This window comes from Anopheles coluzzii, chromosome 3 (genome assembly GCF_943734685.1).
Source record: "Anopheles coluzzii chromosome 3, AcolN3, whole genome shotgun sequence".
Taxonomy (NCBI): Eukaryota; Metazoa; Arthropoda; class Insecta; order Diptera; family Culicidae; genus Anopheles; species Anopheles coluzzii.
Window position 1 is genome coordinate 64,293,489 of NC_064671.1, and position 22,495 is coordinate 64,315,983.

Consider the following 22,495-nt stretch of genomic DNA (forward strand, 5'->3'; position numbering starts at 1 on the left):
ACACCTGGAGAGAGAGTGAGAGCGAGCGCGCGCGCGATTCTGTTCCGTCCCGGTACGGTACAGTGTCGCTACTGCGCTACACCACCGTCGTGTGCGGGCGCGTTAGTGCCAGAGATCGTTGCCGACGACCGATGCGGCTTGCCCGCAGTCGTCGTCCCAGCAGCAGCAGCGTGAGCGAAATCAGTAGTAGTAGTAGTCGGAGTGCGCGCGAACTGAAGAGAGTGTTGTGCGCGAAAGAAAAGAAAAAAAGGCAACAACATTGCCTCTACTGCACACCACTAGCCATAGTCAGTTGGGTGGGCGTCGTGGATGGAACCTGGAAAGGTGTGAGTATTTTTTCTGCCCTCATCAGTGCGCACCGATATTGCCAATCGGAGAAGAACCGAGCAAGTCCAGGCGAGTAATCGGCAAGATGGGCCGGCATGGCGAGGGGTCGCGGGCTGGTTCGTTTGCGCACACAACCACACACACGTGGGTACATAACGTTGGGACGGGAACAACGGGCGTCTGTCATTCGCTGGAAAACGATAAACCGTAACACTGTCGCAATCCTGTCATCCGGACTCCGGGCCGACCCACACCGGTCGCGTCGCCTGTGTCGACAGTTTTGAAAAGTAGGGCAAACGGGAAGAGCGCCAGCCCGGCTAATTCACCTGGGCTGGGAAGGAGCATTCCATCGTGAACATGTGAGGAGGGATGAACAAGCGTTGAATCGTACGATAAACATCTGGACGAAGAGAAAAGTGCATCTTTGGCCAAAGCGTTCATTCAAATGTGCATCACACCTAATCGCACAAGTGGATGGCTAGCCAGAGCTAGAAGTTCCGTGCCGGTGCCGGGGCTAATAGCTTAAGAGTGGGCAGATAATAACAGAACTTAATTATACCTCTTTCTAACTAATGAAAGAATAAATTACAATCATATCGCACAGCATGTGTTCTGTGGCTTTATCTTGCCGTCGAATGCCGAGTAATTGGATCATCAATTGCAAACTAATGTGACTATTCTAACTGACACATCATACATGTAAGCATATCCTTTACATTGCTTCATAAAACCCTCCTCTTACAGCCTTACAGCCTCCTCCCTCCTAACAGCGATAGAACTAGACCTGGAGGGCTCAATTTTCCCCATTTATGACAGTAATGGACGCCCGCTTAGTATCATGCTGGGTAGTATGAGCGTACCAAAAAAAAAAAGAGGGAAAACAAACCTCCGGCATCCCCTTTGGCGACATTATATCGAACTCCTGTGCCCTCACCGACTGGTGATAATGTTTGCGTAGCGTGATGCTTTCCCGGCTGCCCGGTCGGAAAAAGAACGAACAAGGAAGTAACACAACAACAACACCGCTGGTAGCAAGGAATGTTATTGGGTCTGCATGGGTAGAAGCAGGTCAACGGCAAACAGACCATCATCGAAACGTGCGGTTGTCGTCATCGTCATCATCAAACGCGTTCTATTTTCGGCTTACGTCAGCCGTTTTGCTATCTTTTCCCTCCCCGAATTGGTAGCCCGGGAGCGGGAAGAACTGCTGCCCAGGTGATGGTTCATTAATCGATCGTAGTCAATCATGGATACAGCTCTTGCCTCTTCTTTCTGCGGCACCGTGACGTCATTCATTCGTGTTTTTTTGCTTCCCCCTTCTCAACAATCTTGTGAAGAATTCCTCTCAGGCAGTAATAAACACCTCCAATCTCTCCCTCTCTCTTTCTCTCTCTCTCGATCACCGCGCACATTCCTCAAGAGGCACTGGGGCTGGGGCATATTTGTGTTGCCTCTTCGCACAGCTTCACACGCTTCGCGTGCTTTATGTTCTGCACGCGTCAAAACATGTCGCGCTGATCACATGCGCGGGCACGGTACCAATGATCAACTAGCGCGCGAGCGCCCGCATGTTTGTGTGCATTTTCCTACTTTAATGCTAAGGCAAATGTTTTCCCCACATCCATAAACTTTGCACTAACACATTACGCCGAAGTTGGTCCGCGTCACCACTTCTTTGCTACGGAAGTGAATCGTGGTTTAAAAATACGAATACGTATAGGAATAAAAAAAAAAACACACTTCCATGGAAATATTTGAATGAAAATTATTGCACACGAGAACCCTCTTCCTTTGGGCACTGTGCTTCTCCCCCTGTTTTCTTTTCTGTGGACAGGAAGCACCGGTTGCGCGTAATTTAGGAAATTAAAAACGAACGGGAAGAAGGGGACTCGATTCACTTACGCCGTTTTTGTGAGACTCGGATCGGACGTTTTCCGTCGCGTGGTGCGCGTTTTCTTCTGCGATCTTTCCTTGTACGATTCGGATCGGTTCACCGATACGGGGGCAGATTTGGATTTGACACTGTGTGCGGGGAGAGAAGGTGAAAAGGAAATAATGAAAATCATCGTTAAGTATTAATACAAATAAACTATCTAATAAACCACAAAATAATGACTTACTTCTCACGGAACTGATCGTCATCGGCGGACTGTTTGTAGCCGTAGGCATCGGACGATGAGTTGTTGAGATGGTCGGAGGCACCGCTAGTGTTAGCTAGCTGTCCACTCAGGTCCTGACGTCGGTCCGATGGCTGCCGGGCTAGAGATGTGTTTGCTCCTCGCTCTATAAAGACGCACAACACGCAAATTAGTGTCAGCAAATAGCATCAAAATGCCCTAAAAAGTGTGTTAAATTTGTATTTGGAATTGGTCAAGCTGCAGAAAACGACACGATAATGGTTGGACACTTTAATGATAAACAAATACTATCGGTCAAGTACATCGCGTAGTTGAAGGCTTTCAAACAACTTCAAGGGTACAACAGTGAAGCGTTTGAAACACTCATTGAAATATGAGATGATGAAAGCGAACGGTCGTTTTGGTGGTGACGCGCAACGATGATGTCACCCAGGATTTTTCTTGAGCCGTTCAAACCTTAAAGTCTTCCCTTTCCCCATTTGTTTCCCCAACATAAGTCAAACAGACGGCGGTTTGTTGGTCTTGTTGGGGACGTGACACTGTCGTCTATGCAAATTGAAGGCTCTCTTCAGTACCGGACGCGTTCCACGACACTCTTCCTTGCGTCATCATTGTTTAGTGTTGTCTTATGGCTTTTTTTGTGCCTAAAATTGATCACTTCCGAGCGAACCGTTTGGCAAGCATTCATACAAGCAACCTCGGAGGTCAGCAGGTCTGTGACATACAGACGGTAACGACTAGCACGCATCATTCGTGCATATATATTTATGTTGAATGTTCATTTTGAAGCACGTACTAATAAATAGCCAGAACACCCAACTGAGTTTGAAGTTCCTAAAATGGACGATCAGCACGTGTTAGGGTCTCTTGATCCGCCAAGACGTGTAGAAAAAACACATGCCCCTCAACATATGAGCCACTTGAACGCGCTCCGTTCGTTCGTTGTGCAATCTTATCAAAAACCTTTCCTCAACCCCTGCTGCAAGCAAAGCGAAATATTTACCATTTCCGGTGCTGTCACCCGAATCATCAACTTCCTCTTCATCTTCTCCCGCTGACGATGGCACCCTCTTCCTGCTGTTGATGGTTCCACGATCGTCTTCATCCTCGTGCGGAGTATTCGCTTCTGGCTTCTTGGTAAAGCTCTCCGCTGCAGTAGACGAAAGAATCGAGGATCGCTTCGACTGCTGCTGCTGTAGAGCCTTGCGCGATTTGGACTTCTGCAACTTGTACTTCTTGTGATGGCCGGGCGCTAGATTGCCACTGCTGAGATGCAACAGATGTGCGCGGGAGCTACTTATCTGTAAGCAGGCGCGCGCACACGTTTGTTTACGTACCGCAATGGATAACGCCCGATCGTTGTTGTGTCGTGTGAGAGAATTCAACATTAGAACACACACACCGACGTAAACATGTGCGCGTTGTCACACCGTCGTGACGGACGTATGGCGCATTTTCATTGTCATTATAACAAGACGGTTGTCGGGTTCGCGTTCGAGTGCAACGGGAGAAAGAAAACGTACAAATAATACGCAAAGCAGTTAAAACATCTGGTTTGTGGACGCGTTTCTCTCTTTCTCTAAGTGGACATAAATTTGACTGTCATCCGGTTGGACGGGCGATTGGAAGAAGCAGAGTTTGACGGTAAAGGAAATTCAAGACAAACATGGAAACCAAATGGAAATATTCGTAGGAAAGATTTAGATTTTTTTAAACAATTCCATAAGAAGTTTTAACTTTACAATATTGTCTATCACTCGCTCAAACTGTAAACATTTCCTATTGGAACTCCTTACACCAATAATTTTCCATTAACACCCCAAACATTTCTAATATACTATTATGGTCATGTTTAATTCAACTCCAATAATTTTGGGAATTTTGTTTATTAACTTCAAAAATTGATAATTTTTTGATTGGGACTCCAAATTTTAGACAAAGTTTCGTCGAAACCTTCAAATATTGGAGCATTTGCTGCAACTTTGTAGAACAAAAAACTTCAAAGAATTTGAAGGAATTGGAGGAACACCAACTCCAATCTTTGGAATATGTTCCCTTGGAACTCCAACTTATGAAATATTTTGCTGAAATCCAAATTTAGAAATATTTTCTGTTTTCTATTCTATTCTCCAAACATTGAAATATTTTGCATTGATACTTCAAACATGGAGTGTGTTCTATTAAACTTCAAAATTATAATTCATTGGAGAATTTCCTATTATGACTCCAAATTTTTAAATACGTTCAATTATAGCTCTGCTCTAGAAGTATTTGAAGTATTCTAGTGAATTGAGACTCCTAAATAGGAGATATTTTCTATTAAAATTTAAAACATTGAAGTATTGGCTCCAAGTTTGGAGGATACAAACTAGACAAAAACTCCACAATTGTAGTATTTGCAACTGGAATTCCAAGAAAAGGAATAACTATGTTCTACTGAATCTCCAAACTAGGAACTCCAAATATTCGAATATTTTTTTATTGAAATTCCCTTCCCACTTCCAATCGCTCTCGGGGTCCACTGGGTTTAGCCATTAAAAATCATCAAATTTGCTTACAGATTTACTCGGAGATAGTGGATATGGACCGGCGGGGGCAGTTCCACCATCCCCACCTCCATCATGGTGATCGACCAGCTTCGCCAGGAACCTGGCCGGCGAATGCTTGTTGTGGTTCAGCTTGTTCTTAATCAGCGTGTTAATGTTCAGGTTCGTGTTCGACTTGGAGCTCTTGATCGTGGCCGACCCGGTCGTAGTGCGCGTGTCGGTGATGGGCATGGTGATCGCTTTCTTCGACCCGTCCAGCCGGCTCTTGGAGGAGCTCTTTTTGTACGTCCTTGGCGGTGGCCTAATCACCATCAGTCCAACCGTAACCGGACCACTGGGCGACCCGGCGCGATCGGCCGATCCCTTCCGATCTTTGCTCTTCTCGCGCCGGTCCAACGTCGCCGCTTTGGTGCTGCCAGTTGCCGGCACCTCACCACTATCCGCCTGTTTCTGGCCATCGTCGGTGCTCTTGTTCTTGCGCCGCATGCGCTTCTTCAACGTCGACACACTGAACCGATCATCTGGAAAGCTTCCCGTGCGGAACCACATCTTGACACGCTGATGCTGCTGCTACTTTGCTGCACGTTTGCTTCTGACTCGGTTGACGTCCTTTCCGCTGGCATGCATTCAAAACTAACAAACACCAACCACGGGGCACTCATACAAAGCAACACACACACCTTATTTCCTCCACCACTTCCAAAGCAGCTTGTTTTGTGATATCTGCGCGTCTCTCTCACTGTTTGTCCGTTTCTTTGCGCCTGAAATCAGCTTAAAATGCCAGAAGGCCACGACACTGAATCAAAAACCGTGCGTATCCTTCGGAACTCCTCACTATCACCAGTCATAGAAAACAGAACCACATTGTTACAGCCAAAAATTGTTTTGCTTTGTACCGTTTGCGGGGAGGGAGAGGGGTGAAGGGCCTTCCCCGACTTGTACCGAGCAAGATAGATTTTTCACGCATAAACAGCGCGCGCACTGTGAAAAAGTTTAAACGAAACAAACATCACCGTAACAGCAACCGGGCACACGAAAGACGGACACGCGAGGGAACTACACACAAGCACACACACTAGAAACCGTACCGAATGTGTTTATCTTCGGTATGGAAGGGTTCGGCGTCGGGGGAGTTTACTCGTTGCCTTTTTTGTTAGTTTTCTACACAAAGTTCAGACATGCATTTGTATGTGTGTGTGTCCACAATTCACAAACATGTTCGCTCGAAAAGTGGGGTGATCGGGGGTGAGGGTGTTCTGCCCATTTGCTACTGCTTCTGCTGCTGCTCCGTCCGCCGTTTGATGGAAGGAACGGAAATTTTAAAAATAAACCGTCAAACCGTCTTAAACCGGACCGTTTCCCCTCTTCACTCTGCATGCGGCGCGAAACACACATAAAAAACAACTTAAACTCGCGAAGAAAATGTTTCCTCGGCACGGTCAGAAGGTTGACACAAAGATTGGGGTGGCAGAGAGGAGAGGCCGTCACACGCTGCAAAGGAATGTGCGCACAAATGGGCTCAGCCGTAAGAAACAGGCGGGGGGATAGGGTGAAATTGAAAGATTTAAGAACAAAAAACTACCCAAAAATCGACAGCCGGACATTCGTGTTCGTCGTCTCGTGTCGTGGGGCTTGGTCTTTGAATGAATTATTCATGCGACACACTAACAACCATTTGGTGACAATATGGGGAGAGAACGAACGGTCCGTTTGGTTGAAATTTGAATTTAACGAATTAGAGAGCGAGACAGTTAGCGCGGCAGAACAAGCGAACGATCAAGTGATTGGCTAAACACAACTACTTGGAAGTATGTTGGGTATGCAAAAACAGGAAAAAGCTAAGCTAAAATTACGTTTCTATTACTTTAAATGAATGGTTCGTTGTACACCACCAACCAAGAAGAAGCGCCACAACTTTACAACTAATTGCAACGATCGCGAGCGCACTGGGCGACCTCAAAACGGCAACCAGATGATTCGGGAAATTGCCTACCCTTCTCCCCAATGGTACATGGGGGGCAAAAGCCCCAACTTTACTGCAATTAATCATTCGCAACGAGCGGCGGCCCCCTCCAACATGCGCAGTGATGTGACGATGTTCCTAAATCAAGCGGCGTTTTTCCTTGTGACGCTGCCAAAACAACCACAGGGCGATGGGTTTGAATGCACACAACGAAACGAAACTGCAGGCGCACCACACAAACACCCCCGCCATACACAATGTTGGCAAATTGTTGCCTTTTTGCCTGGCACACTGGCACAGTGGGTGGGTTGGTTGGTCGGCCCGGAGCTATCTAACGATCAGCTGGCGGTCTTCACTTAAGATGGGCTTAGGTTTCCACCCCAAACGGGTCCCACACGCTAGTTAGTATTAATTGCCACGGGAATTTGCATTTTCTAAATTAACCTCGGAGTGCCCCGACTGTCGCCGTAGTTTTTAGACCAGGCTTGAGCATGTCTTGTACCCCGGAACACCGGACAGCTGGAGCCGGAGTTTGGAGAAGAGGTTTTCCTTCACCTCGTCGCACTATTTATTAATCTTTTTTCTTTTGCATATACAATTTTCAGTTTATTTCTCAGCAATAGAGGCGAGTAAAGAACATAAAAGAATACATCTGCTCACGACACACATTCATAAACACACGCGTACGTTGGGGTGATGACATCGGTTCGTGCACCTACGCAAAATGGCACAGAAATTCTACAACCTGTCATGCCGGGGCGATGGGATGGGATCGGGGGAGGGAACAGGATTGAGTACACAAGCTACACCATTACCGATCTCGACCCCATCTTTGCCTCTTGGCTTGCGAAGGTCGGGGTCAAGCTATTGGTTGATCAATGGAACGACCTTGGGTGTGGTGGGGGATGGAGATGGTCTCTAATTGCCGAACAATCACTCTCAGTTTTCGCCACAAGACACACACATTGCAGACAGCAAAATCTTTTTAAATGTAGATTTTTATAGAAAAACCACTTTTTTCCAACACTCTCTCACACACACACACATGTATATAAAAAGGGGTTGAAACCCATTTTCCATTAATAGGATTTACATTTTTCACATTCCATTCGGTTTCGATAATAACCTTCTACCGCTCACTTATCGCTCACTTGGCACTCACTTTAGCTCTCATAGGATAAAGACGGTTATTTTAATAAACATTACAAAACACCCAAAAACAAAATCAGCGGTTTTCATTCAGCAGAAAAATCCGAAGCTAAATCCGTACGAAAATAAAGCGAAAAACGCTAAATGTACACGACGCGACGAACCTCGCAAGGTCCGTTCATCATCCGCGTTAACGTTCGACTGTTGAGCGCGGTACGGCTACTAGCAAAACCCCGACCTCTGAGTGTGTGTGTGTGAGCTTGTCGTTCCCACAGAGTGTGTCGCGCGCGCATTGCCGCCAGGCGCACATTTTGCACGCCAGCGGCCGCGCACGCTTTTTTTAATCCTACAATGGAGACGCCCGTGTACGGTCGAGTGTGATGACAACAACCAGCAACGATAAAGCGCGGCCCTTTTCTGCGAGAGAAGAAACCCCCCCCCCCCCCCCCCGTCGCACGTTTGCCGCGTCTGTGAACGACAGTTTCTTCGTCCATCGAGAGCGCGCGCACGGGAGAGAATTATAGTCGACGCCGTGTGAGCAAAACGGTCCGTGTGCGTCAGGCTTAAGCTACTTCGGGCGATGACGGCGATGACAGGCGGTGAGTAATTCCGTACGCGGTGAGAGCGTGAGAGAGAAGAGCGATTGGCGCTTCGTTTGGAGCAACCAAACGACGGAGGATACGATTTTGCCGGAATCCCCGGGAAATAGCGAATGCATCCGATAGGTTCTTTTTTCTTCTTTAATGCGTGTGTGCAACTGCTCCATCCTGCTGATAACCATAATCAAAACAACTCGAGGGCCACCCACTGATAAAGGTTCGTTTGCATTGGAGTCATTAAGACAACTGGAGTCATTAATTGCAATTGATTGTTTGATTTCCTTATGTTATTATTTTGCAACTAATTATGAGTTATTGTTTGCGCTTGGGACGATTAAATCCACTTTAGCTATAAAATACTACAATTTTAAACTCTAATCTAGCTTAGGCCGGTCTCGTAGTACACTCGTCAACTCGTACGACTTAACAACATGCCCATCATGGGTTCAAGCCCCAAATAGACCGTGCCGCCATACGTAGGACTGACTATCCTGCTATGGGGGGAAATCAATTAGTCACTGAAAGCCAAACCCACAAGAGGTAAAGGCAGGCCTTGACCGACAACGGTTGTTGAGCCAAAGAAGAAGAAGAAGAATCTAGCTTAAGAACAACATCATCAAGCTGAATATAATGGGTAGGTAAGCAGGAACAGAATAATCGAACCCACACGAAGCGCACACGAGCCGCCAGTGCATTGTAAACAACGGGCGTAGAGCGATCTGAAACACATATCTGCCGTCTCGAACCTATTCCGTATAGGAATGTGTGGCTCGTTGGTAGCTCTTTGCTGACAGCAAGACAGTATCGAGCGCAGAGGGCTAATGCCAGCAACAACGATGTGGCTAAAGGCATGTGGGCTTTGCGCTGTACACACGTGCTAAACACTGCTTTGCGATTACTCATCGAGCGCGCCACAAGCATCGCAGCAGGGAGGAGCATGCGACGGCGTGAGGTGTCGCGATGATAATGATGACGATGATCATTACCTATTATCGTAAAAGCACCTTGCACGGTGTGACAAATTCGATTTTCTATTTGCTAATACTCAAACACGATTGGTAAGAGAGTGTGCACAATGGAAAGAGAAACACGCACACACATGGGGAGCTGCGCTCGATTGGGCAAAAGGGAGGAAAAAACGAGTTCCCTCCATCGTGCCTTCTTCGAGCGACATGACGTAAGCCCTTCTAAGGTGGACTTGGAGCCACATACGAGGGCCTGCGAGGGCGATAAACGCGATCAAACATTGCAAGCGCTTGCCAGACGTTAGACGTTAGCGCGCGCGTAGGTAATTAAACCGGTAAGATGCTTTCGATCAATTTCTCGATCAGGCGAGGGGGTGGGAGGAGAGGGGTGTATGAACCGGTTAGGGCGGTTGGGGTGGAGAAAATGTATTCCGTTATGTTGGCGTCAGCGCCGTGGAAATGGAAGTCGCTTTTTCCTTAAAAACAAAACGCGCTACAGCACCACCGACTTGTCAATTAGAGGGCCGTGCCAAAAATGGTAAACCGCCTTTGGACCTTTTTTCTCATGGGGAGGTAGGCAAGTGCAATTGCGATTATTATTCTGCTGTTACGTTGCAGCTCGAGGACGCACATTTATCAAAACATTCAATCGATCAGTGTTAACTGATGTGATCAGACTAGTTTTCTGGTTTGTTTTCTCTTATTTCCTATGCCATTGATTGCTCTTTTGCTGCTAGGATGCGTTTAAAATGAATGAAAATTGTCTAGTAAAAGCATTTAAAGTGAAAATGCTCAACATGTGTTTTAGAAAATATGTTTTTCTGTGATGTTATAATTAAATTTCACAAAACTCATTCACAATTATTGCGACATTCATAGAAATTAAAACATAAAAATGGCTCTTTTTATGATTTAAGAAATTTCAGCCAATCGAACATCTTCTAGGTTGTATTTTCCATAATCTCAATTGAGAGTTGCGTTCATATTGCGCGCTTATATAATCGTATTTCTGTTGGAAATTGATTATATATTCGATTCATTTTAAAACATGATTCGAAACATTTTATAAGCTTTCTTGACAAATTATGCATGTCTCAGCAAAAAGATTCAATAATACACGAGCTAACCTGATGGAGCACACGAGAATGCAGCGTTCGATTACATTTTTTTACTGAAACCCTTTGGTAATAGAATTGAAACCATGGTACTGAACCCTTGTTAATGGGTACTGAACCCTTGATATGATTTCAGCCAACTGTCAAACACATTACAAACACATAAAAAATAAATATTAGTATCATGTATCAAAGAGTCATAACTATTTCCACATTAACATTATTTTGATCTTTCCGTAGCACCTACTCATATAATAACATTAGAAAATATTATATCGACACACGCAGCTTGACAAATTCCATTGCATTTCAAATAAAAAGGATTTTCAATTCCTAGAGACATCGTTCGCACTTACCGCTAATGGTGGTATCATCCGCGGTCGCATCATCATCGTGACGGCGAGATTTATCTACAATTGCATCAAACGAAAGAGAGAAACGTGTTAATAAAACAATCTATTCCAATCCAATCCACCGTTCCATCCCTCTTACCTTGATGATGATTGCGACTTGAGATTTTCTCCATGAGTTTGGTGATTTTGCTGTCGTTCTTCTGTATCGCCGGCCCGGGACAGCACTCGACCAGATCTTTTGCACAAGCCCGATGGATGTTCAGTTCGCAATCTAAAACGATCGATGGAGAAAAGAAATGCCCATAGCAATTAATTAATAATCCTTCGCTAGTTCGGCAACTCGGCTGCGATGATACGTACTAGTGCAGTGGTAGCCCTGCGGGCTGACGCCCCACAGTATGTTCTGACAGTGGTTGCAGCGCGTCACCTCGTAGTACGGCTGCAGATGCAGATTGTGGCCGAGGATCGTTTGCTTCCGGTTTTTGGCCATCAGCCGGCTCTTGAAGCTTTTCTCCCGGCTCACGAAGTGGTGCACCTTGTCGATCGGTCCGCCGGGATTGCAGCGGGTAACGAAGATCCGCATCAGTACGGTCGACAGGGCCGAGCAAAGGGCCGACTTCTTTGGATCCTCCTTCGGGGACTCGCGCTCCAGTTCATCGCTGCAAAACAAGAATCGGTTTTAGTACATTTGATTTGAGCGGGAGGGACAAAGAGAATGAGAGAGGGAGAGTACTCCTTCGCATACACTTACAGATACTGCTGCAGCTTGGGCAACAGCGTTTCGTCGATGATGCGCTGCTCCTTCACCTTGTCGCCCTTGGCCATCTGGAGCTGCTGATCGTTCGGGCCGTACATCGTCCCCAAACCGGCCGTGCGCTTCGTCTGGAACTGCTGCAGCTGCTGGTTGATCATTTCCTTCGCCTTCAGCCGGCTGCGCCAGAACACCATGCGCAGTATCTCCGCCTTGTCGTTTTCCTTCTGCAGCACGTCGTCGATGTCGCGCGCCAGCGCCTCGTCCACGTTCGCACACAGCAGCGGCGCGCCCGGCACCAGGAATGTCGAGTGTATCTCGTACGCCCACTTGCGCATATCCTTCACCGTGCCCTCCTTGTACAGCATCGTGATCATGTAGAACAGCAGCGCCGACGGGTCGGAGTTGGTGAGCACAAAGTTGAGAAACACTGCCAGGTAGACGGACTTGTCCGCTTCGAGCAGCTGCGTCAGCGACCGGAACGGGCTGTTCTCCTCGATGAAGCTTTCCTGGTCCGAGATGTCGTCGTCCTCCATCGAGATGATCGGCTTCTGGGCGACGTTCGCCTGCGCCGCCACAATGCTGCTGCCCGGTGCGGTACCACCACCAACGCCTCCCGCCGGTCCTCCGGCATTCGTGGCGCCCACCGGGGACTGCTGTCCGTGTGATGGGTGGTGATGGTGCGCATGGTACGAGGCGGACATGTGGCTAGCTCCATTGTTGTTGTTAATGCTATTGATGTTGTTGGGGCCCGTTGCCGGGTGCGTCGCTGTGCCATTGTTTCCGTGGTGCTGTTGTTGGTGGTGATGATGGTGATTGTTGTTGATGCTGCTGAGCGGATTCGCTATCGCCAGATCGCCGGCAGTGGTATGCTCATGGTGATGCGGATGGTGACCGCCATGGTGATGATGATGGTGCGGATGATGCTGCTGCTGCGAATGGCCACCACCTCCCGCCGGGCTACCGGTCGTCATCGAGGTGCTCAGGTACGGTGGCGGTGGCGTGCCCGGTGGCGTTATCTCCGACCGCTTGTCCCACGAGTCGGATGACGTCTTGTGATGCCGGTATCCCCCACTATGATGGTGATGGTGATCGGCGCCCGCCACCATGCCGAAATCCTTCGCGCCAATGTTTTCCGGCGACGACACGATGCGGCGGTGCTTCTTGCTGATGGACTGGTTCACGCCAGCTCCGGCTGCGGCCGATTGATTCATCGCCTGACGGAACACAGGGTGGTGTGAGAGGGTAAAAGTAACACGAATTAGTACATTTGCTGTAGAATTTATCGAGAGAGAAAAAGGTTGAAAATTATCTAGTCCACATTTGTTACAGTGGGGAGCGACAAATTATTGTGCCTTGTTTTTGTTTTTCCTATTTGTGAGAAGAAATTTGCAACCGACAAAGAGGAACACATGAAGATTGGCTTTATACAGGAAGTAAAGTGCAGGCGGTACCGCCCGTGATAAGGAATGGCGAGGGTATTCGAAGCACGCGTTTTATTGATTGAAAGCGCAATCAAAACGCGACCCACAGTGGAAACTCTGTTCTGGGAATTGTTGTTCTTGCTTCTTTTTTTGTTATTAAATGACAAACCATGCAATTCTACGCATGAGCAAACACCATCCACACAACCATGCTTTGTGTTAATTTCATTCTTAGCGAAATCAACGACTAATACTAAGCCTTACTAAGTATAAATTAATAATTAACTAGAACATGCACTAAATATGATCAAAGTATTAATGGTGATGACGTCTATAATTCGCGATGAACTAAAATAAAGCATTATTATATTATAGCAAAATGATAAAATACACACGCGCAAATCCTCTTTATTTCAACATAATCACTGTTAAAAGATGTTGCATCACTGCTTCAACATCTCGTTGTAGATCCATTTTCTATTTTATAACACACGCATCAAATAAAACCAAAACGCACAACACCAAACCCCACACGATCGAACACGAAAACAAAAAACGTTGAACGTAATCAAACTAATAATAAATAAATAAAGAAAACTAAATAAAGGACACCCAGAAAATGTACAAAAATCGGGGAAAAATATAAACAGGATAACTAAAACAAGGGAGAAACCCAAAAGCACGGAAAAGCGACGGAAACCTTTATACAGTACGGGAAAAAGGGAATAGCGGAACGGTATCACTCAAAAAGGGAAAATAAAAGAAGGAAATGTGATGTGATAGTGGTATAGCTTCAGCTACACAGCGCCAGTATATACAGTACACGACAGTATATGTACATTGATGGACGAACGAGACAGACAGACAGACAAACGGACAGACAGTGGACAGGACAGGAAGCTAATAAAGTCGTGAAGTAAGTTCGAATTATCGGCAGGTGTTAAAGCAGAGAGATACTCTTGTGTTCCCTCTTCATGAAGCCCCAACTATGAAAAGCGATGTAGTAGTAGTGGTAGTAATAGGTTCTACAGCTTCCCCTCCCCCAGAGGGTCTGGCAGCTCTACTCAAACCGTTTCAAAGTGTTCTGTAACCTAGTGCACACCAGTTTACAGATCACAACAGCTAAACCGGGTAAGAAGGGGAGGTTTGTGTTTAGTAATGGTGGTGTGGTTGGAGTAACACGCTGTACAGTTTGCGGAGGAAAAGTTTTAGTGTCTAAAGGAGCCCCCGTGTGCCCCGTCCTCCTAAAGTTCGGCAGCGCTTTGCACTTCTAATACTCGTGGTCTAGTCTCCTGCCCGTGTCTACTACACACTACTTACGGTCGATTGCTGATGCTGCTGCATCTGGTGAACTATGTTTGGCCGGTAGGAGAGCGGAAAGGCGGCCGCCATATTGTCGCGCACCGAGGTGCAGGTCGTTATGAGCGGATAGTTCATCAGCGTGTTGATGCTGTTCGGTGGCGGCCGCATCTCGAGCGAACCCCGCCCGCTGCTGTGGTTGTTGTTGCCGTTCGGTGTGCTCGCCGCGGTCGTCGAGTTGGCACCATTGCTGCTGCTGCTGCCGGCGTTGTTGTCACTGTTCAGTATGAGATTCTGGTTCACCACCTCCAGCATGCCGGGCTGGCGTGGGGGTAAGGGCGGTGGCTCTGCCTGCAGCTCGGTAGTGGCCGTTGCCGTGGCCAGCACGTTGCCATCAAGCAGCGTGGTCGTATCGACACTGCTGTTAGCGTTGCCGCCTTTGCTGCTGCTGTGGTTGTTGTTGTTATTGTTGTTGCTGCTGCTGACACTGTTGCTGTGCGCAGCAGCGCTTGAGCCGTTTTTCTTTTTACCACGTGAGGATTTCCCACTGCCGCCACCGCTCGCTTTCGAGCTTGCCGAGCCGGTCGAGCCGGCCGAATGTAAACTCGCCGTTTCCTGGGCCGCCGGCGACAGCACGAGCTGGTGATCGAGGTCCGAGACGAGAATGTTGCGCCGCGACCCGACCAACATCATGTCCACCGTGTCGTCCGCTCGTTTTGGAATGTTGTTGCGCTGCGGAAGCGGCGGCGGTATGTCCGCACTTTGCTGCTGCTGTTGTTTTCCACCAAAATTGCCGCTCCTGTTCAGGTGGTGGCCGTGATGGTTGCCACCACCACCGCCGCCGCCGCCGTGCAGATGGTGATGATGGTGATGGTCGGCCGCACTGCTCGCGCTGTACTTCTTCCCTGACTTTGTGGGCGTGCCGGACGACGTGAGCCCACCGAACGGTCCACCGCCGTCCGTTGGGCTAAGACACTCGGGCGAACCGAACAGGGTGGCCGCCGACGGCGAGCTAATCTCTTTGGAGTCGATCGATTTCTTCTTCGTGCCCAGGCTCAGCGAGGACAGTGAGCGCGGAAAGCGCGACAGAAAGGCGGGCGTGGTGGAGGTCGTTTGGGCACTGTTCGGGAGCTGCGGCTGCGGAAACAGTGGCGGTGAGCTGAGCGCCGACGGGCTGAATGCCGGATAGGTGCCGGGCTGTGGTGGTTGTATAGGTGGAGAGGAGATTTTTTTGGTTGCAATATCATCAACACGGGCCAAGATACATTATTGTTTTGCAAAAAAATAACGGAACGGATCAACCATTCCGGATGAACCCTCACACCGCGCGTGTGTATGTGTGTGTATGGGAGGGAGTAGGTAAATGTATAAAGGAAGAAATGTAAGAGGAAGTGAGCGAAGGAGAAGGATAGTGGATGGAATGTGTTTTGGTGTGATTTTTTTATGATTGGTTTTGTTAAAGCAATCAATAGTGTGTGACCCAAAAAAATAAGAAAATTAAAACATGAATCAATAAACCAAAAAACCGATTAGACAGTCAGATCATGACACAGTGACAGTGAAAATGAACGCAAGATTGGGTGGAAAAATGTGTCAAAAAGAGGGACACATAGGGACAGAAAATGTGAAAGAGAATCGAAAAACATTTGTTCCGCAAGTAACAACAGTAACATAATGTAACTTTGTAGAACGATATTTAAACACGTTTGTAAACACAAGTAAAGATCTTTTAAATTCCAAATGATACCCTTGTGTCTTATCTTTGTTTTATAAAATACTGAATATTATGGAAAATAAATAAAAAAAATCTAAAACGCCTTTCCATCATCTTTAAATAGCAAAACGAAATCTCAAAATTTCATAGCGAAATGATCAATACAAAATAATTGAACCACTACTTAGAGTAAAGTGTAAAATCTATAAAATGTAACGATCGTAAACAAAAACTCGCTTTAAAAGAACATTCCAACCAAATCAACAAAATAAAATTAAGAAAGTGCAAAATAATCGACTGCATTCATAAAACGCTTTGCACTACGAGGAATATAAATGTAAACTAGGTAAAGATATAGGAGCAAATTCGTCTACCAACATACTTATTCAAACAAACAAAAAACAAAACCAAAAAAGTGAGAGGAGCAAACACCTACGAGCATTCAGTTTACAGATAAAACAAAAAATTCTAATCATTACCACAGCGGAAGGGAAGAAAGGTACAATTTTGCAATAACATTTCGATCAACTAATTTTTCAAATTTTTTAATTTAAATCAGCACAAGACAAACCACCGTATGTAAACCAACAGTGGAGGAGACGGCAACTGCGAAATAATGTTTTAAAAGGACGAAAAAAGAGCAGAAAAAAAAACAAACACACAAGTAAAGCAATGTGATCGGGGCGACACGGTTGACCTTTCAGGGAAATTCAATTTTTCCGATACATGGGATGATATTTTTCCTATAAAAGGTGAAGCTTGCAATATTTGCACTATTTTTTTGCGGTACAGCTTAAGCACTTGCAACCGTGAGCGTGTGTGCGAATGCATGAATGGGGTCGTTCAACAGCAATCTTTGTGCGTTCGACCGAGAGGATTATCGTCGTTAGCGATACGTACAAACCCACGTATAACACGTGTAGCGCACTTGACGGATTTGTGTGTGAATGTTTGTGTATGGCAAAAATGCCAACATGCATATCTCCTTGATGAACCGGTGGGGTGGATTGTTATTAAAGAAGTAATGGCATTTTATGGCGATGAGCGCATATGTAAACGTTGGCAAGTTGGTGTAACGTATGTAACGTGTTATCCATTTTTGTACTTCACTGTTTTGGATAAATGGAATGAATCGAACTGAGGAACGGCGGGGAAAATGAAGTGCTGCGAACAAATTTGCGTTTTATTTTCATGAAAAACAGCTTCCAAGTGCCCGTGAGATTTGCTGTTAATGTTTTAAACTTTGTATGTATTTCTGTATTGATTATATGAATGAGACATTTTAGTGCAAGCATACACACAACACTCAATTTTCCCATCGCACAATATCCCCCAGAGACATCCGTATTGAATCCAAAACAGAAAGTACACAAAACAAAACACCAATTGCGTGCCAGAATGAATTAAACTGTTACCAAAAAAAGCATGATTTCATGGGTTCAGTATATTCCGCGGTATTCCTCTAACATGATTCGAGCGTTATGCTTGTTTGAACGACAACGAACAAGTATGGATGAAAAGGTACGTGTTATTTTGGCGGGTAATTTTGTTTCGCTTTGTAATCGAACAGTAGAGCCAGATCGGGATTGCGCACCACCAACGGGAGGGGAAAAAAACAATTACATACCCACCAACAACACATCGAGCACAACACATAGGATAATGCTTAAGATTAACGACACAAAAAAACAGCACAACGCAGTCAATATGCTCAACGTATAAGTTCCCTCAGCAACCCCTTTTGCACGGTCAAACCAAATGATCCTGCTAAATCAAAGATCAGGAGGCGTTTATTCGGAAATTTGGGAAAAACTGGTCTTGAAGGCACACCTTCACCCTTCACAAACACGCGCTTCTGCATCCAAAAACAGCGGATACAACCTTCATCTTCGAGTTGATGCAAAAGCAGCAAAATAAATTCCCCCCTTTGGATCGCTCTTGCGTGCCGTCACAATTAAAAATGCGAATAGTAGTTTTCATTACATTGCAATTAAAACCTACGAACGAAAGATACCGTGATAAGGTGCGAATAGAATAGAGTGTGAGAGAGATAGAAGGACTTCCACCGCACCCGCATGTGTGCATTTTTCTTCCTTGAGAAGGACTGAAAAAAAGGTGAAATTATTTGCAAAAAAATCACACACAACGTGAAAAGTTGGAGATTGGGGCAACAAAGCACGATTGAAGAGACCCCTTGGTCCTCGGCAAAAAGAGACATAATAAGAGACGCGATGGAAACGAAAGCACACACAAACACACTGCTGCTGCTGCTGCTGCTACTACTACTGCTGTAGAGGAAGTACGTTACCTCGCCAAGCATTTGCTGCAGCTCCTTCTCCAGCTTCTGTATCGTCGCGTCGACCCGGGCCACCTCGACGGGCGGTTTGTTGGTGGCGATCAGAGTGTCCCGGCTTTTCTTCACCTGATCGAGCATCAGCTGCAGCGTGTTCATCTTGTGCACTTCCATCTCCCGTTGCTTGGCACACTAAACATGGGAAAAGGCAAAAAAGAGTAATATTTTAGTAAATTGTAAAATTAGTTGGCATTTTGTTGTCGTGTCTAAAATGTATTAAAAGCATTTACTTATCAGTCGTTATGGCTGTTTTTCATTTAAAAAGAGAGAGTGTGTGTGAGTGATTTATCTAATTTTTTCCCCACTAAAAGGGGTCATATGGAGTCAATTTTCCATCCTTATCTTTATACTATTAGCCTTTTCAAGAGAAATGTCTTAAGCAAGAGCAAACCAACAAAAAAAGGAGCACCACACATTCCGTTCCAGTCGCTGGGTCACCAGATCGCCGTATGCCACCGTGCGTTGTTGGCAAATTCCATACACCATGCCTTTTCCCATCTCCACCCTATTTTGCTGAAGGAAAATCCCGAAATAACCGCCGTGAATAGGTATGACGGAAACGAAGCAGTGAAGGAGCAGGAAAAGCAGCATTTTGGAAGCGACGACCAGAAATAATATGATGAAGAAATTAGCATCTCTCTCCCCCCAAACGACGGGCAGCAGGATCCATAATCCCACCATCCATCCACCTCCTCGATGGAAGGGGAAAATGCTAGTACGGCTGTTGCCAAAATTCGTTTTCCCTTAGTGTTTTCCTTGTAAATCGTCCGAATGAAATCGGGAATGGAGGAGGAGAGACATATTTTTAGACCGATCGTGGAAATCAAGGAAAAAACCACGGAGGAAAAGCGCGCGACACGCCAAAGAGATGCGCGCAAACGCTCTCTCGCGCCTTCCCTCACACATTGCCGCTGCATTCGACCCCACCTCGCCTCGGTTGATCCTGACATTTTTCGATCGATGATGGAGTAAAGATTCGTGGAAAAATAAACGAGTTCCCGGCGTGTGCTAAAGTTCAATAAACGAACAGGAATTGTTGCGGGATTTGCTGTCAGGGGATGCGCAACAGATTTGAGGCGCAGTGTTGGAAAAGCAAAAAAAAATATCACAAAATTTAGTGGAACTAAAACAAATGGGAAATTGGTTCAACAAATTATAAAATGGAAAACAATTGTGAACACAAAACAAAATATTGAAAATTGTTTTGGTGTCTTAATGGTTTTTACAAATCAGTTTCGAATGCGAACATTGTTATTCACCGCGTGCAACATGTTAATCCACATCGATCTGATACTTCAATTCCATCATAATAATTTATAATTTCTTCAGCATAATTTTCAACACGACTGAGTTTGACAGTTTTTGTTATGTGTTGAAAATCATGTGATGAAACTGAAATTTCAATTTGAAGCAAATACACCATTTGACAGCTGTGCACATTTGAAAGTGACTTGGAAAACCGTGCTAAATATTATTCCACATTCCACTCTGATATTTCATGTCCATCATTATAATTTTTAATTTCTTCACCATGATTTTCAACACTTCAACTGTCACCGGGTGATGCGATCCGGCATCAACCCCCGGTGAAAAAACAATGGCAGCATCCTATTGAAGTGTTGACAATCATGCGGAAGCAATTAAAAATTTATTTGTTAATTTATTTATTTTTTTATTGTTAAGTAAAGACGGCCCAGACGTATTGCTTACAAAGTAATTAAAAATTATGATGAACAGTTTATGATGAACATTATGATGAAAATGAAAAAAATATGCAGCATACATTGCAAAATGACTCGAAACCCCCTATAAGCTTTTTGTATGTATACTTTTTCAATGAATCGCCGCACATCAAATTCCGTTCAAAACACAATTATTTGAGACATTTTAGATTTTTGATATTTGTCTTCATCGTAAAGTTCGGCAAGGCTGATTCGTAATACTAAATAGTTGTTTTTTATATGGTGTTTGACAATTGGTAGCTAAACTGACGTCATCACTCCATACAAACCCAGACGTCAAACTAGATACAGAACTGGATTCGACCAACCTATTGTAGCGTAAGTGAAACGTATTGTTGTAACGTATTATTGTTCCACTGATCGACTGAAATTGGAGTTCTCTAACTTAATTCATAGAAAACCCTGTAGCAGATACAATTCTATGTTAAAGTCATACTGATTGACAGCTAATGTCAATCTCTTGCATCCCGATAGATGACGTTGCATCATTAAAACAAAGGTAAGCATTCGCATGTTTAATCAACATTTCACGATACATTTGTGACAGAATGTAAACGCAATATTTTGGCATTTCATCCTAAGCGATCAAAGCTTATAAGTAGAGTCGTCCCGATCGTCCCTCGAAGAAGTTACATGCGCCCCCAGTTTTTGTTCTCGGCTCACAAATTCAATGTTGTTTTTAATTACATTAAACCCTACCCTTACAACCTCACTCACACTTACACATTCTCTTTTACTCTTTCTCACTCGGCCAGTGTCGAATTGCCAGAAGACAGCTTGGCTGGACTGGGCTGGACTGTGGCCTGGAGTGTATGTTTGTGAGTGTAGTTGCTGTCACAGACGCCCCCCCCCCTCCCCCCTGCTACTACTTACATCAACGGGCTGCGGAGCGGTGATGCTGTTCCGTTGCGCAACCGGCGTCATTGGCGCGATCGAGTTGGTCGATGGCGATGGGCGCTGCATTCTGTTGCTCCCACGCTGCACAGTGAGCTCAACGACGTCCGATGCTGCTAAAACGGCGAAACACAAGAACAAAACATGTTTTACTACATACTCGGCTGATGCTGCGTGTATGTGTGTGTGTGTGCAATGTAAACCACCAACTCCCCCGCCAACCATCTATCTGATCAATGAAAATGGAAATTGTGGTAAGTGGGCAGGGGTGTGGTGCGTTAGATGATGTTTATTCGAAGGGTAAGGGAAGCGTTTTTTTAGAAGGGAAAGCACAGCTTCGAAACTAACCAACACTACCAGCCGCATGAACGATTTACGATGAAACTTTGATAAAAATGTTTACAAAAACTGCGATGAATACAAAAAAAATGGAACAAATTGGAACATTTTCTCCCTCTACTGCTGGTAAAATAGGTATTTCTTGTGGTTTTAGCAGACCATACGGTGTTGTGCTCTGGACGACTCGGCAGAGGCAAAACCAGATCTTCCCACCCCTTTTGGGAAGGGGATCTTGCTCTGGTAGTGGTGGTGAGTGAAATGTGCAGTTTGTACTCTCCCGGCAGCTGGCAAAGCAAAACACCGTGAAGTTGCCATGGTCGATTGTTTACATTTGCCTTCATTCACAGTGGTTTCAGAGGGGGTGGTTTTCCAACCCACCCCACTGCCCGTCATCATAATGGACGTGAAGAAATTGCGTAGAATGTTCGACTTTTTCAAACACAAAAATGCACAAAAATCAAATGGGAGGTAAAATTTAATCCGATCGTATCACAGGTGGGTTGGTGGGTGAAATTAATAAAAAAAAAAACAGAATGAAATATATTTTTGTGTGCAATAACTTTAACAAATAGGGCAGTAAGGAAACTAAATTAAACGACTTATCATTAAATGAATATGAATAAATAAAATTGACAACAACACGACATCAAAAGATAATAAAATGAACAATGTTAAAGCACTTTTCACATTTAAAACTAGCATCTAGATGCATCTATTTATAAGAAACTATTTAATTACATTTACATTCAATGCAAAACTTATTTTCAAAATTGCTCCAATACTACTAAGAATTCCTTCGGTGGAATGTTCTCGGGAAGCCAACT

General features: G+C 45.3%; 1 protein-coding gene across 8 annotated transcripts in view; it reads right to left on the minus strand.

The window, feature by feature from the left end:
- LOC120956657 (uncharacterized) overlaps positions 1-22,495 on the minus strand; it is an 83,561-nt gene that overhangs the window by 30,275 nt on the left and 30,791 nt on the right. For 5 of the 8 annotated variants that reach the window (XM_040378320.2, XM_040378319.2, XM_040378323.2 and 2 more), the window contains 9 exons: positions 21,312-21,448; positions 18,652-18,828; positions 14,651-15,826; positions 11,907-13,123; positions 11,516-11,814; positions 11,295-11,426; positions 11,159-11,212; positions 2,448-2,610; positions 2,230-2,349 (listed from right to left, as the gene is read on the minus strand). In XM_040378320.2, coding sequence (XP_040234254.2) covers positions 2,230-2,349; positions 2,448-2,610; positions 11,159-11,212; positions 11,295-11,426; positions 11,516-11,814; positions 11,907-13,123; positions 14,651-15,826; positions 18,652-18,828; positions 21,312-21,448 — 3,475 coding nt within the window. The remainder of the gene's footprint in view (positions 1-2,229; positions 2,350-2,447; positions 2,611-11,158; positions 11,213-11,294; positions 11,427-11,515; positions 11,815-11,906; positions 13,124-14,650; positions 15,827-18,651; positions 18,829-21,311; positions 21,449-22,495) is intronic. The other 3 variants (XM_040378324.2, XM_040378322.2, XM_040378325.2) reach the window with 2 other exon arrangements.